The sequence below is a fragment of the Xenopus tropicalis genome, chromosome 5, assembly GCF_000004195.4.
Source record: "Xenopus tropicalis strain Nigerian chromosome 5, UCB_Xtro_10.0, whole genome shotgun sequence".
NCBI classification, from domain to species: Eukaryota; Metazoa; Chordata; class Amphibia; order Anura; family Pipidae; genus Xenopus; species Xenopus tropicalis.
In genome coordinates this window covers 122,237,094-122,251,499 of record NC_030681.2, presented here as the reverse complement: position 1 = coordinate 122,251,499, position 14,406 = coordinate 122,237,094, and the positions used below count along the sequence as shown (strand labels likewise).

The following is a 14,406-nucleotide window of genomic DNA, read 5'->3' as shown; positions in this document are numbered from 1 at the left end:
CTAATCTGAGAAATACACTGTAGCTTTTATGAATATTTATTAATTTTGTTCTGCAAATTTAAATATTTAGTTTATTCCCTTGGTCCACAGTCCTTTCATAACCGTTTGGAAGAAACAAACTTAACCTTTCCCATTATAACATTGCAAAATAATGTGATTTTTGTCTGTGGCTTTTACAGGAACCATTGTTTACTTAAGGCAGTGGGTAGGATTGTGTTATGAAACTCCTGCTGGAATATACTGATTGTACCGCCAAGGCAGCAGTGAGGACCATCTATTTAAGGAGGCAGAAGTTACATTTCTGGGTAAATCCTGGAGATTCTTTGTCTAAAAAATGAAAGTCACTGCTCTGTGCCTGCTGTGTCTTCTACATCTTGGCTTTGCTGCAGCTGAAGAAAGAATATTTTATATTGGCATTAGAGAAACTAACTGGGATTATGCACCCAGTGGCAATAATATTATATCTGGAACATCCATAAAGGATGATGAGTAAGTAATACTAATTAGTAATTAAGCATTATATGTTTTGACAATTCCTAAACCCCACTCTTTTCTTTCTTTTATTCATTTGCACCTGTGAAGTAGTCCTTTGACCTTGTCTTGTATACAGGCTGTGAAAACTCTGTCCTTGCTCCATCTCTAACTCACTCAACTCATTTGCAGCTCTTTCCTAGTTTCTGGAGAAGCTTTCCCCTATTCATTTATACATTCCTGTGATGCAGGGGTCTTCCTCTTACTTCTACCCTCAAAACTATTACAATTAGAAAATGTATAAAGAGTTAAAAATTAGAAAGATTAATTGGATTTCAGGCTGCACACTCTACTTAGACAGTCTTATATAGTTTATATTCAAAGGCAGCCAAAGCTACAGGGAATCATCATATTCTGAATTATTCCTCTGCTTTTTCTACTGTTGTTCATTCCCTATATTTAAAAACCCACACACGTCAGGAATCTCTGATCATGCAGCGTCTTTTTTGTTTCAACTTTCTAATCTGGGTGAAGACTACTAGTAGCAGCTACTTGTCAGAGCTACTAAAACAGACAATGCTGATCATTTACTGATACTTGTCTCTACGTGTCTTTTAGCATAGGCAATTTTCAGTATTGTATATGGCGGGGTATTTTCAGGCATTTAGTAGCCGTGACAAGTAGCTGCTACTAGTAGCTCTGTGTGTCTTCACCCTAAGGGTGAAGGCACACTGGGCTACTAGTAGCAGATACGTTTTTAAGGCTACTGAACTCCAGAAAATACCCCACCATATACAATACTGAGAACTGCCTTTGCTAAAACACATGTAGAGACAAGTATCAGTAGATCTTTGATATCGGTCGACTCGCCAACTTGCCATACACACACCGAATATCGTACAAAACAAGGTTTCTTAAGGTATTATCGGTGCGTGTATGGCCAGCTTTATTTTTGCAAAACCCTCTGGTAAAACAGAGATTGTGATTTTTTAGGGGAACCAATACAGTCTACAGTGGAATAAAGAAACTGCAGTGTTAGTTTAAAGGGATACTGATTTTTATGGTATATTTCTCAGTTACACTGTTTACATGGCAAATAATTCACTCTACCATTTAAAATGTTATTCTTGAACCAACAAATGTATTTTTTAGCTGTAATATTGGTGTGTAGGCAGCATCTCAGTGCATTGTGCCTGAGTCTGAGCTTTCAGAAGGAGCCAGCACTACACATTAAAACTGCTTTCAGGTAACCTATTGTTTCTCCTACTGCCATGTAACTGGAGGAGTCACAAACCGGACTTGAATATCTCAATACTGAGTGCTATTCTGATATCTACTGGGAGCTGCTATCTTGCTCCCTTCCCATTGTTCTGCTGATCGGCTGCTGGGAGGGGGTTGATATCACTCCAACTTGCAGCTCAGCAGTAAAGTGTGACTGAAGTTTACAAGAGCACAAGTCACATGGCTGTGGCACCCTGGGAAATGAAGAATATGGCTAGCGCCATGTATAATTATAAAATTATTATATATAAATAAATCTGTTAGCTCTTTTGAAAACCTGATTCAGTGCAGGATTCTGCTGGAGAAGCTCTATTAACCGAAAAATACATGGTTTTCCCGTGACAGTATTCCTGTAAATATACGGCAGCCATTAACATCTTCCTTTCATTTTTCTTCCACCTAAGCTAAGAAGCCACATGTCATGACAGTGTGTTGGTACAGACCATTTTATTATTCCTTCTTTACCATAATGAAAAAAAGTTTGTTTTCTTTCCAGAGATGCACAAACCTTTCTAGTGGGTGGTCCTGACAGAATTGGAAGAGTCTATAAGAAAGCTGTTTACCTGCAGTACTCTGATGACTCTTACAGTAAGGAAATAAAGAAACCTCAGTGGCTGGGACATCTGGGTCCAATATTAAAAGCTGAGATCGGAGACATAATTATTGTTCACCTTAAAAACTTTGCCTCTAGACCATACAGTATCCATCCGCATGGAGTACAGTACACAAAGGAAAATGAAGGTAAATCAGTAACATTTGGGTTTTGATGAATGTAATGTTATTGTTAGTTGTATAAATCAACCAAAGTCTGGCTTTTTCCTTTTGTTTTTTTTATATTCAAATGTTTTTGTTTTCAAAAGTTGGCAAAATGAACTAAGTATTGTAATGCATCTATCTATCATGGAATGTTAATTACAGTGAATTATCTTGCAAAAGAAATGCAAACCAACTAACAGCTTCTCATCACTTCCAGGTGATTTCAACTCTTCTTGGTCATTTAGCCAGTTCATTTGTGGTCGTCCTATTCTGATAATGAAAAACAAAACCCACAGCCACAAAGGTTTCTTGGTCATAAACCCCAAGAATTGCTGTATCAGCAGTCTATTTTTCAGGTTTTATTGCTTAACATGATAACACTCAATCTACGCAGCACTATTCCCATAAACGCTTTACTGTTCCTATGGACAATGGACATGGTTTAATGTAATATATAATGGTAGCTCCCATTATAGCTCATAAAATCTCTTTTATAGCCTTTGAACAGGACTTGTGTTAACTATCCATTCTATCTTAAATAAATGTGGCCCAGTATCCCTAAATCCTGCTGACAGTGATACATTCCTTGTGTAACTCTGCAGGACAAATTAAATGTCAGAGCTCAATAACATTCTAGGTCAGTTTTTGCAGCCTTTTCCCAAATGTTGCACTGCATCTAGTCTGCTTCCTTCCAAGCCCCCTTACCTTTGGAAAGCTAAACAGTAACCTCAGTATTTTGTTTTGATTACAATTCTTTACATACAAGTACAGGAAACATGTCTATATGTGCCCACCGCTTCTGCCAAATATACCCACAGGGATACACTATGGGAACTAGTTTTAACTCATTTGATTTTTGCAGGTGCTTTGTACCCTGATAATGCTTCCAGTGGGCACAAAGATGATGCAATAGAGCCAGGTCAATCCTATACATACAGGTGGGAAGCAGTCAGCGAACAGGGTCCAACTGTTCAAGATGAGGACTGTATAACAAGGATCTACCATTCACATATTGATGGTCCAAAGGATGTTTCTTCCGGTCTTATAGGACCCTTGATCATTTGTAAAAAGGGTAAGTAATCCATTTGAGTGGAACAATAGAAATCCCTTCCACTGCAAATAAGAAACAAAACTTATGGAAAACAGAGGGAACCCACTCACACATAGTTCACACATACTGTAACTTATTTAAGCGCAGTGGACAAATCACAATTTTATGGAGCAAGCCAGCACATTTTTACCCACAATGTGACATTTCCCCGAACATTCCAGTGTAATAGAGTCAAGAGCATCTGACAAATTATCAGCGCACTCTGAAACAAATTAGACACAATTATGCTGGGAAGTTTTGGTGCCAAAATGTCATAATTTCTGGTGCTTTTAGTCAAATGATGTCCGTATGTCAAAATGATGTCTGAGCCTGAGTCTTTATGTGCATTAATGCTGTAGGAACTCTTGGATGAGTAGGCAGACTGTGCCTAGTTGCAGCAGATAGCACATACAGAACAAGACTTACTGCATAATCATTAAGCCACCTAGTTAACAAACTAATTTTAAATAAATATTTGAAGGACTAATGGGGTATTAGCCATTCAATGAGCTTTCTTTTCCTTCTCACTAGGAAGTATAAATGCTGTAGAGCAGCACAAATACAAAGAGTTTGTCTTGATGTTTTCCGTGATTGATGAAAATCTGAGTTGGTACCTGGACGAAAATATCAATACCTTTTGCACTGAACCATCCTCAGTGGATAAAAATGATACTGATTTCCAGGAGAGCAATAAAATGCACTGTAAGGTCACTTCTACTTTTCATCTAGAAGAATATATCTGTGATCCAAAGGCTAACTGCCATCCAAGATAGAAGTGTGGTTCCTTAAGTTAGAAGGCATGTTGCACGTGAGCTTAAGGATGAAGACACACAGAGCTACTAGTAGCAGCTACTTGTCACGGCTACAGAAATAGACAATGCTGATCATTTACTAATGATTGTCTCTTCATGTCTTTTAGCAGAGGCAATTCTCAGTATTGTCTATGGCAGGGTATTTTCTGCCATTTAGTAGCTATGACAAGTAGCTGTGTCTTTACCCTTAGCTCTAGAGGATGAGGAGGATGTAGCCAGGCTAATGCTTCACTTGGATTTTAGTGTACAATACATGACTGATTTAATGTATTTTAGAACTGATCCTCATTTATCTAAGGATGTAGGGACCTTTCAGCAAGCTGGTTGAAAGGAATGTAATTTCTATATAGCAACTATTGTAAGCAAAGATAGGTTAAGCAGACTGCATTTGATTTGAGCTGGTTGTTAACTGACTATTTGGGAAGTGAGAAGATAATTACAATGTATGGAAACTATTTCCTTTATTAAATTCAGATTACTTTTCCTTTTTCAGCTATTAATGGATACATGTTTGGAAACCTTCCTGGTCTGTCAATGTGCGAAGGAGAACATATTCACTGGTACTTGTTTGGTATGGGGAATGAAGCCGATATCCATTCAGCATACTTTCATGGACAGGTTCTAACATTCCAAATGTATCGTGTTGATACCCTGAGCCTCTTCCCTGCAACAATGATTGAAGGTCACATGGTTACAAAGAACCCTGGGAAATGGCTCCTCACCTGCCAGGTCAATGACCACTTAGCAGGTATACATTACACCATTCATTTTAATTCTTAAAGAGATCTTCACCTCTTTATTAAGCATCAGAACTTCACATATTGTAATATATCAGTATATTTCATTTAGCATTTTCATTTTTGTATTTTCAACTACAAGGCACAAATTTTAATTGTTAAACAATTACATACCAACTCCCAAAGATAGGCAGTGGTAGGCCAAAGCATGTAGCACCATGATAAAAAGTACAATCCTTTACAGGAAATATCTATACCAGAACAAAAAATCTAGGTCAGCTAGAACCATATCCTAGAAGATCATTTGCTGTTTTATGGGGCTAATAGTTTTAGTAAATACCAGATAGGAAACTTAAAAAGCCTAAAAGTCTTCATCAACAGTACCTTCTGTACCCATTTAGCAAGACCAAGTTGCAACCCATATGAGTCTGTTAAAGCCAGCCAGGAATATCTTTATGAATATAACATTGGATCGGTATTGTCAGTCCATGCCCTATACAGGTTGGTGGCACTAGACACTTGAGTGTGCACATATGCATTATTTAATAGCATTAACACAATGTATTTGAATGTTGTAGTGTGCCTGTGAGTTTGCAAGTGCAAGAATGATTACATTTTGAGACTCTAACTGGGTTTTACTGGCTAAAGCATTGTTGCAAAATTGTACTTACTATTTATATTACTAAGTGAGTGCTAGATAAAATGGAAACATTACATTGCTATATGGTCAAATGCATACAAAGAAATAATACATATTAGGGTTTCTTAAACAGAAAAAATATCTTGTGGGCAAGTAGTCATTCTAAGGTTACCAGGTCATTCTCTGATCATTTTAAAAAATCAGTGGCACTTCCAACAAATGGATGTTGGTAGCCTGCTCTTGTAATTGATTTTATAAGGGTGTCCCCATCATCTGGTATCCTTGTTTTATGGTGACTACAAAACAGATAGAGGTATTGCCCATAAATACTTTACACAAAAGTATGGTTCCAGAGGTGGAAATGTATAGGGTACTCAGTATGATTCTGTCCTCTAGGTGGCATGCAAGCAATTTATGAAGTGAAGAGTTGCCCAGCACAAGCTCAAGAGAGAGAAAGCAGTAGGATAGGACGTGAAAGACGCTATTTCATTGCTGCAGAAGAAGCAATGTGGAATTATGCTCCAACGGACACCAACCAGTTTACAGGACAGAAAATAGATCACCCTGATACGTAGGTAGCACTAAGGCACTTTTATTTATAAAAGAATTGTATATTGTTTGTGGAGAAGGTCAGGCCATACATAGCTATTAGCCTATGGACTGATTTGCAAAATTCCATGCATAAGTTTCTTAATGCAATTCCCACTATTTACCTATAACCTACACGTTCTAGTCATGAGGGTGTGAATTGGCCACTTCAAGTTGCAGTTTATTGTTCTTCTATTTATCCCTACATGGCCCTTTAGGTCCAAGAGCTTACAACATTCACAACCCCTGCAGCTACTATATGGTTACACAATAAAAATGAAATATCTATATAAATGAGCTTTTATATCCCATATCATTGAGTATAGCAACACTCTGCTAGTATTTTTACCTGAGGTTATCAGATAATGTTAAAAAAGAAAAATTCTAGAAGATGGCTGCTGATGGTTAGCACAGCACATTATCAGGCAGTTGCATTTATTACCAATAAATATTTCCCTGCTTCCTAATATCTTGATAGTGAATCCGCAATCTTTTTTCAACGAAATGAAGTAAGGATTGGAGGGACCTATACAAAAGCTGTTTATGTGGAATACACAGATGCAACTTTCACAACAAGGAAACAGCGATCTAAAGATGAAGAACACCTTGGGATCCTGGGTAATTCATGTTTGCATCCTCTTCTACAGAAGTTCTTATGGCTTATTTGTGGAATAACAAATCTAGCATAACTACAGGCATTTTGCATGCCATTATGGGTAGAAACAATTTTTACATTTTATTTCTTCTCAAATATCTCAAATTTAGAGTGACAAAATATCTAGTAGGGGTTAAATGGAGAAGAGGTATCATTATGACTGCAACTATTCCAGCTTATATTAATACAGTCACATTTCGGCTTTACAATGCCTTGCAGTTAGTCTTAATAGGAAGATTTTCTTTTCTAAATATATTCTCAGCAGAAGTTCCATATAAATCATTAATTCAGCACTTACATATTGGATTTAATTTTCACAATGGGTCTATTTCTAAAGCAAGAAGGGATTAAATATTTGATTGCATTCTATTTTCGAAATGTTTCACTTGTGTTATGTGGGGATAACACAACAGAACTGTCATCTTTGCATCTTCCCAACACTAGGTCCTGTCATGATAGCGCAAGTAGGAGATTCCATGAAGGTTACATTTAAGAACAAAGCAAGTCGACCATACAGTATCCAAGCTCATGGGGTGAGCTACAGCAAAAACATGGAAGGTGCTTCCTACAGAACTGGAAATCTTACTAACGGTATATAACTTTACCAGATATAGATTATTTACAGTAAGTTACTTAATAAAAAAAACGAAAACACAGAGAGGCCACTTATACACAAACCATTTACATCTGTGTATGGATTCTGTGGATGTGTTATTTCAAATTTTAATGAATCACAGTAAAAAGCATTTTGCAGTTTGTCAATCAGAGCATAAGCAAAAGGGGTGTATGACATGTTTTAGAAGCGTTTTAGTGTTGTCTCTTTGCCCTTTATTATTATATAAATCTTTAGTTCCTTTTATTACATTTGTATAGTACTGGGTGGGGGGTTGACTTTTCTATAAGATTGCCACCCCAGTTAAGCTGCCAGAATTGATTAAGGACTAAGTAATTTGTGGGGTCTGGCAAATGCCAGAGGGGCTGCTCTAAGATGCCATAGACAGTCACTGTTTATTGGGCTGATGGGGGGGCTCAAAATGCCAGAGCTTATTTTGAATGGGTCACAGTTGGAGTGCATCTTGTAGTTCATTGGATTATATGACTCAAATATAAAGCATAATAATGACTTTCCAATTTTTAGTTTCTAAAGGCATTATAGAATATTAGACCAGTGAGATCTATTAATCCCATTGAGAACTATCATCTCCTTTAAAAAAAAAAAAAAAACTTTTCATTTTCATTTTAGTTCTGACTAATTAACTGCCTTTATAACTATTGTTGCTACCATTTTAGATGATCCTTCACCTGGCTCTCATGTGGCCCCTGGGGATACATTTACCTATGAATGGGAAGTGTCAAGTGCTGTGGGTTCCACTAATCAAAATTTAAATTGTTTGGTATGGCTGTACTTCTCGTCTGTGGATGCTATCAAAGACACTAATTCTGGCCTTGTAGGCCCTCTGCTTATCTGCAAAAGTATTGATGCAAACAACCACCAGGTAAATAGGCTTGTTTAACAATAAAATGTCATTGTGTAAAAATTAGCCACTTAAAACTTGATGCAGGTAATTTTAAATACCCAGACAGTTCACGTTGCCAACATCCCATAAATGTTTCCATGGAGATAAAGTAAAGTAGATGTTGTGTTTTTTGTGCTGCACATATCTGGTTACACTCTCTCTATCTTAACCAATGTGCATTGTGTGTCCTGATGTATAGACTAAATAGACACAGCACAATGTTGGTCAACAATGTTGGCCATACACTCTGCAATCTTGACTGATTTAGTCCCATAGTCATAACAGCGAAGCCTATGGAGACCTGTCAGAAAAGAAGTATATAAATTAACCCATATGATTTTCAGCCAGATATGGGTCGGCAGGCCAGTTGGTGGGCACCATATATGGGCCAATAGCTGCCAACTTAGTCTGGAGGGACACAGTCAGCAACTTATATCAGACATTGTATGGCTAGATTAAATCAAGTTAGTGCTTCCTTTAGGGTCACTGAGTCTGGATCAAATGCAAAGATAGTTGACTTTTCCATTCCACTTATAAAGGAAAAGTAATTATTGCACCTGAGCTATGTTTGGCCTTTCCATCTTACAAATCTGTAAAGGTATGTGAATATACTGTATGTGTATGTATTTAAAATCTTGAGAGTGATCAGCAAAAACTGCAAAGACCTGTCAGAGTGTTTCAATGCATCAATGCGGTCCTCAGCTAACAGGATTTTCAGGCAGATATTGATAAGCAAGCCAGTTGGTGGGCATCATACATTGCCCCACCAATTCAGTCTGGAAAGACACAGTCATCAACTTATATCAGCCATGGTATGGCTATCTTTAATCAAGTTTGTGCTTGCTTTAGGGTCACTGGGTCTAGATCAGAAGCGAAAAGAGTTGGCTGACATTTCCATTCCACTTATAAAAATACAAAACAAAAATTGCTCAAGATTTTAGCTCCAAAAGAAAAAAAGTATTGCATCTGAGCTACTTTTGGCCTTCCATCTTACTTGTATGTGAAGAAGTGCGAGTATATGTGTTTGTATTTTAAATATCAAGAGTGACACTCTTAATGCTTCTAACATAACAACTCTGATACGTCCTAAACCCCCAATGTGCTCTGCAGCATCTCATAAAGGAGCAAAGTGTCTATGTCAGAACTTACTGCAGGAATACAAGACAGCTACTCTAATTAGCAAATACAAGGTCAATAATGTAAAATAATGGAAGAGACTGCATCAAGACATGCTCTTTATACACTGTATTGCTCTCAGTATTGCAGCTTAGTTTACTCACCAATGAAACGGCAACATTTTCTATTTAGGAAATCCCAACATTTTGACTAGAAATAATTGAAAGTATTCAGCAATCAATTACTTTACATTTTCTCTTTCTAGAGAGGAATAGCCCACAATTACTTCTTGCTGCCAACAGTATTTGATGAAAATGAGAGTTGGTACTTGGATGAAAACATTCAGCAGTTTACAGGCACCCCTGCCAATGTCAACAAAGAAGATCCAGATTTCCAAGAGTCCAATATGATGCACTGTAAGTATTAGCTTCATAATTTCACTAAGTTAAAAATCAACAGTAACAGTGAAGTCACAATTAAATGTAATGGGTTTCATTGATTAAAGGGGGTGCAGAGTTCAAAGCTTTTACGTGGTAATTACCACATTTGTATCTAAACAGGTAATACAATATATTTGTGGATGAACAGTACAATGCATTACAATATTTAAGCATAACTATAATACAGTAATAAACTGGTGCAGGGAGGTCCAAGAGTATTTAGGGTTCCAGAATAATGCACAATTTAATTAATTTATATGTATATGAACAGATTATCTTTCCCAAGGATTATGGGCCCATATAGCCATGAAGCTGTATGGGAGTTTTTTTGAAAATCATTTACAAAAACATTGTTTTCTCCTCTCACCTCATAGCAATTAACGGATACATGTATGGAAACCAACCTGGGCTTGATATGTGTGCAGGAGACACGGTTCTGTGGCATTTGATGGGCCTGGGGAATGAGGTTGATATGCATGGAATTCATTTTTCTGGCAACACTATAGTAACTCATTATACAAGGGCCGATACAGCCAGCCTCTTCCCCCATATCTCTTATAGTGTTATGATGAACCCAGATAATGAAGGTAAGTTGTATTATTCTTATTCTTATAAGAAAGATGGGATGCAATTCCTTTCATGTTGGTATGTTACAGTAATACAATAATAAGTGATTGTGGTTATGAAACTATGGAACTAATAACACTGTAGAAAACAATATCTATTTTCAACAGGGGTTTTCAATGTTGAGTGCATGACCACCGACCATTACACTGCCGGTATGAGACAGCACTACAGGGTTAAATCTTGTGGCAAGCAATCTTTCAGTTTATTATTCCGTACCAACACATATTACATTGCAGCAGAAGAAATAGAATGGGACTATTCTCCAAACCGGACTTGGGAACATGAAAGACACATTCATCATGGTGAAAGGTAATGAGTAGGCCAGGAACCTACACACCTGCTAGGGTACATTATTTTCAAATCTTTAAAAGCAATAAGGAAATACCTATTTAGCTTAATTCAGATGTAAGGAATTAAATAGGAATTAAAAGGTACAGTGGTGTGAAAAACTATTTGCCCCCTTCCTGATTTCTTATTCTTTTGCATGTTTGTCACACAAAATGTTTCTGATCATCAAACACATTTAACTATTAGTCAAAGATAACACAAGTAAACACAAAATGCAGTTTTTAAATGAGGGTTTTTATTATTTAGGGAGAAAAAAAATCCAAACCTACATGGCCCTGTGTGAAAAAGTAATTGCCCCCTGAACCTAATAACTGGTTGGGCCACCCTTAGCAGCAATAACTGCAATCAAGCGTTTGCGATAACTTGCAACGAGTCTTTTACAGCGCTCTGGAGGAATTTTGGCCCACTCATCTTTGCAGAATTGTTGTAATTCAGCTTTATTTGAGGGTTTTCTAGCATGAACCGCCTTTTTAAGGTCATACCACAACATCTCAATAGGATTCAGGTCAGGACTTTGACTAGGCCACTCCAAAGTCTTCATTTTGTTTTTCTTCAGCCATTCAGAGGTGGATTTGCTGGTGTGTTTTGGGTCATTGTCCTGCTGCAGCACCCAAGATCGCTTCAGCTTGAGTTGACGAACAGATGGCCAGACATTCTCCTTCAGGATTTTTTGGTAGACAGTAGAATTCATGGTTCCATCTATCACAGCAAGCCTTCCAGGTCCTGAAGCAGCAAAACAACCCCAGACCATCACACTACCACCACCATATTTTACTGTTGGTATGATGTTCTTTTTTTGAAATGCTGTGTTACTTTTACGCCAGATGTAACGGGACACGCACCTTCCAAAAAGTTCAACTTTTGTCTCGTCGGTCCACAAGGTATTTTCCCAAAAGTCTTGGCAATCATTGAGATGTTTTTTAGCAAAATTGAGATGAGCCTTAATGTTCTTTTTGCTTAAAAGTGGTTTGCGCCTTGGAAATCTGCCATGCAGGCCGTTTTTGCCCAGTCTCTTTCTTATGGTGGAGTCGTGAACACTGACCTTAATTGAGGCAAGTGAGGCCTGCAGTTCTTTAGATGTTGTCCTGGGGTCTTTTGTGGCCTCTCGGATGAGTTGTCTCTGCGCTCTTATGGTAATTTTGGTCGGCCGGCCACTCCTGGGAAGGTTCACCACTGTTCCATGTTTTTGCCATTTGTGGATAATGGCTCTTACTGTGGTTCGCTGGAGTCCCAAAGCTTTAGAAATGGCTTTATAACCTTTACCAGACTGATAGATCTCAATTACTTTTGTTCTCATTTGTTCCTGAATTTCTTTGGATCTTGGCATGATGTCTAGCTTTTGAGGGGCTTTTGGTCTACTTCTCTGTGTCAGGTAGCTCCTATTTAAGTGATTTCTTGATTGAAACAGGTGTGGCAGTAATCAGGCCTGGGGGTGACTACAGAAATTGAACTCAGGTGTGATAAGTTACTTTTTCACACAGGGCCATGTAGATTTGGAGTTTTTTTTCTCCCTTAATAACGTAAACCTTCATTTAAAAACTGCATTTTGTGTTCAATTATGTTATCTTTGACTAATAGTTAACGGTTTTTGATGAGCAGAAACATTTAAGTGTGACAAACATGCAAAAGAATAAGAAATCAGGAAGGGGGCAAATAGTTTTTCACACCACTGTATATAAAGATTACAAATCAGAGGGGAAAGATTCTTCCTTTAGGGCATAGAAATACTACAAGTATTTTTAAGCATACATTAAGAAAAAAATAAATAAATAAATGAAATGAGGAATTGGCTGCTTCACTTGCAAAGACTAATCCCCCAAATTCTTAAAACTTGTTGGGGGGTGTGGAAACAATGTCAATCTGGCTATGAAGGAGCCATCTAATCATGTAATTTGCATATTTCATTTATAAATTAAATTAAAAAAAAATAATAAGCAGGAAAAAAAAAATTTCTCCCCCTTTTTAAGCCCCGGAGATGCATTTTTAAACAAAGGCGAAAAGTTTATTGGTTCAACATACAAGAAAGCAGTTTACCGGCAGTACACTGACCGCACCTTTACAAAACGCAAAGAAAGGAATGAAGAGGAAAAGCATTTGGGGATTCTAGGTAAATTGCATTAACATTATTCATGGTTTTCTGTAGACATGACTGCCTTGATATAGACAAATATTGGCTATATTAATTTCATTATGTTCTAATGTCTTCTGAATGTCTAATGTATTCTTCATGCCAATGACTAGATTCTATTTATGGGGTTAATGTAATGAAAGTAGGAAAGTTTGCATCAGGTCTAGCAGCCAAGAGCAACCAATCAGAAGTTTCTTTTAAAATAATGACCAATACATTTTAATTGCAGATTAGTTACTATGGGTTACTGGGTATGGTGTAAAGATTCCATTATTTTACTATCCACTGTTCAATGTTAGTACTGTATATGCCAGGGTATTAAAGAGTATCACAAAGAAATACTATTTCAGACTGACATAGAAATACTACTTCAAACTGACTTATCAGTTTGTAATATATTACGAGTACCCACAGAATAACCGCTTAGTGGTCAGAACTAGGATGGAATATTCTTCATGTCCTGACCGTGAAGGCTGTCTGCGAGCCCCTTTTAGGTAAGGAGGATGAATTGTAGGCAGTCATAATAAAGAGAGGTTTTCTGCTTATGCTGAGCAGTTCTTAACCATTGCTACCAATATTGGGCCAGATTCAATTCAGTAAGAAAAAGTTTATTTGGCGAGGTGCAATTTGAGATGCTATTTAATTCAGAAAAACGTATTTTGCTGTTTATTACATTAAATCTCTATTGAAGTCTATGGGAAAAAGCTGGAACTGAATTTGGAGACATTTTTTTAGAATATCTTATCAGTTACTACTAATACTTACCTGATGGCTCCTGGAGCCTGGATCACATAAACCAGAATCTGACCACTGATAGGGCTCCTTTACAAAGCAATTGCAAAATTTCCACATTATTTCCTGTAATTTGGGGCAAACCATGCATTCAATTTGCCTAGTAAATACATTTGTTTCCAAGTTGGTAAATTGCATACAGGTTCCATAGTGTTTTGCTGGCATCAGTCCAGGTGTGCATTGGCCCATTTCTGAAACAGTAATGTTTGCAGCACCAGAAACCGCATTAGGGATTCATTTAGTACAAGTCAGTTGTGTTAATAATCATAACACACAAAGGTAATTAACACATGCCTTGATTACTGCTCATATAGTAACTACCATAGACTGTGCAAGTGCCCATAGGTAGGCGGTAAGTACATGGATCCCTATAACTTTGCTAGTGCTGTATTCATAGGAAAGGTGCAG

General features: G+C 37.3%; 1 protein-coding gene across 1 annotated transcript in view; it reads left to right on the top strand.

Annotated features, from left to right (window-relative positions):
• The first annotated feature begins 228 nt into the window (after positions 1 to 228).
• cp (ceruloplasmin (ferroxidase)) overlaps positions 229 to 14,406 on the top strand; it is a 23,626-nt gene continuing 9,448 nt past the window's right edge. Inside the window, exons 1-13 of the mRNA XM_002937329.4 lie at positions 229 to 489; positions 2,249 to 2,493; positions 3,371 to 3,580; positions 4,130 to 4,300; positions 4,904 to 5,158; positions 6,184 to 6,358; positions 6,854 to 6,993; positions 7,475 to 7,621; positions 8,321 to 8,526; positions 9,929 to 10,079; positions 10,478 to 10,690; positions 10,838 to 11,039; positions 13,046 to 13,185. Coding sequence (XP_002937375.1) covers positions 335 to 489; positions 2,249 to 2,493; positions 3,371 to 3,580; positions 4,130 to 4,300; positions 4,904 to 5,158; positions 6,184 to 6,358; positions 6,854 to 6,993; positions 7,475 to 7,621; positions 8,321 to 8,526; positions 9,929 to 10,079; positions 10,478 to 10,690; positions 10,838 to 11,039; positions 13,046 to 13,185 — 2,410 coding nt within the window. The 5' untranslated portion in view covers positions 229 to 334. The remainder of the gene's footprint in view (positions 490 to 2,248; positions 2,494 to 3,370; positions 3,581 to 4,129; positions 4,301 to 4,903; positions 5,159 to 6,183; positions 6,359 to 6,853; positions 6,994 to 7,474; positions 7,622 to 8,320; positions 8,527 to 9,928; positions 10,080 to 10,477; positions 10,691 to 10,837; positions 11,040 to 13,045; positions 13,186 to 14,406) is intronic.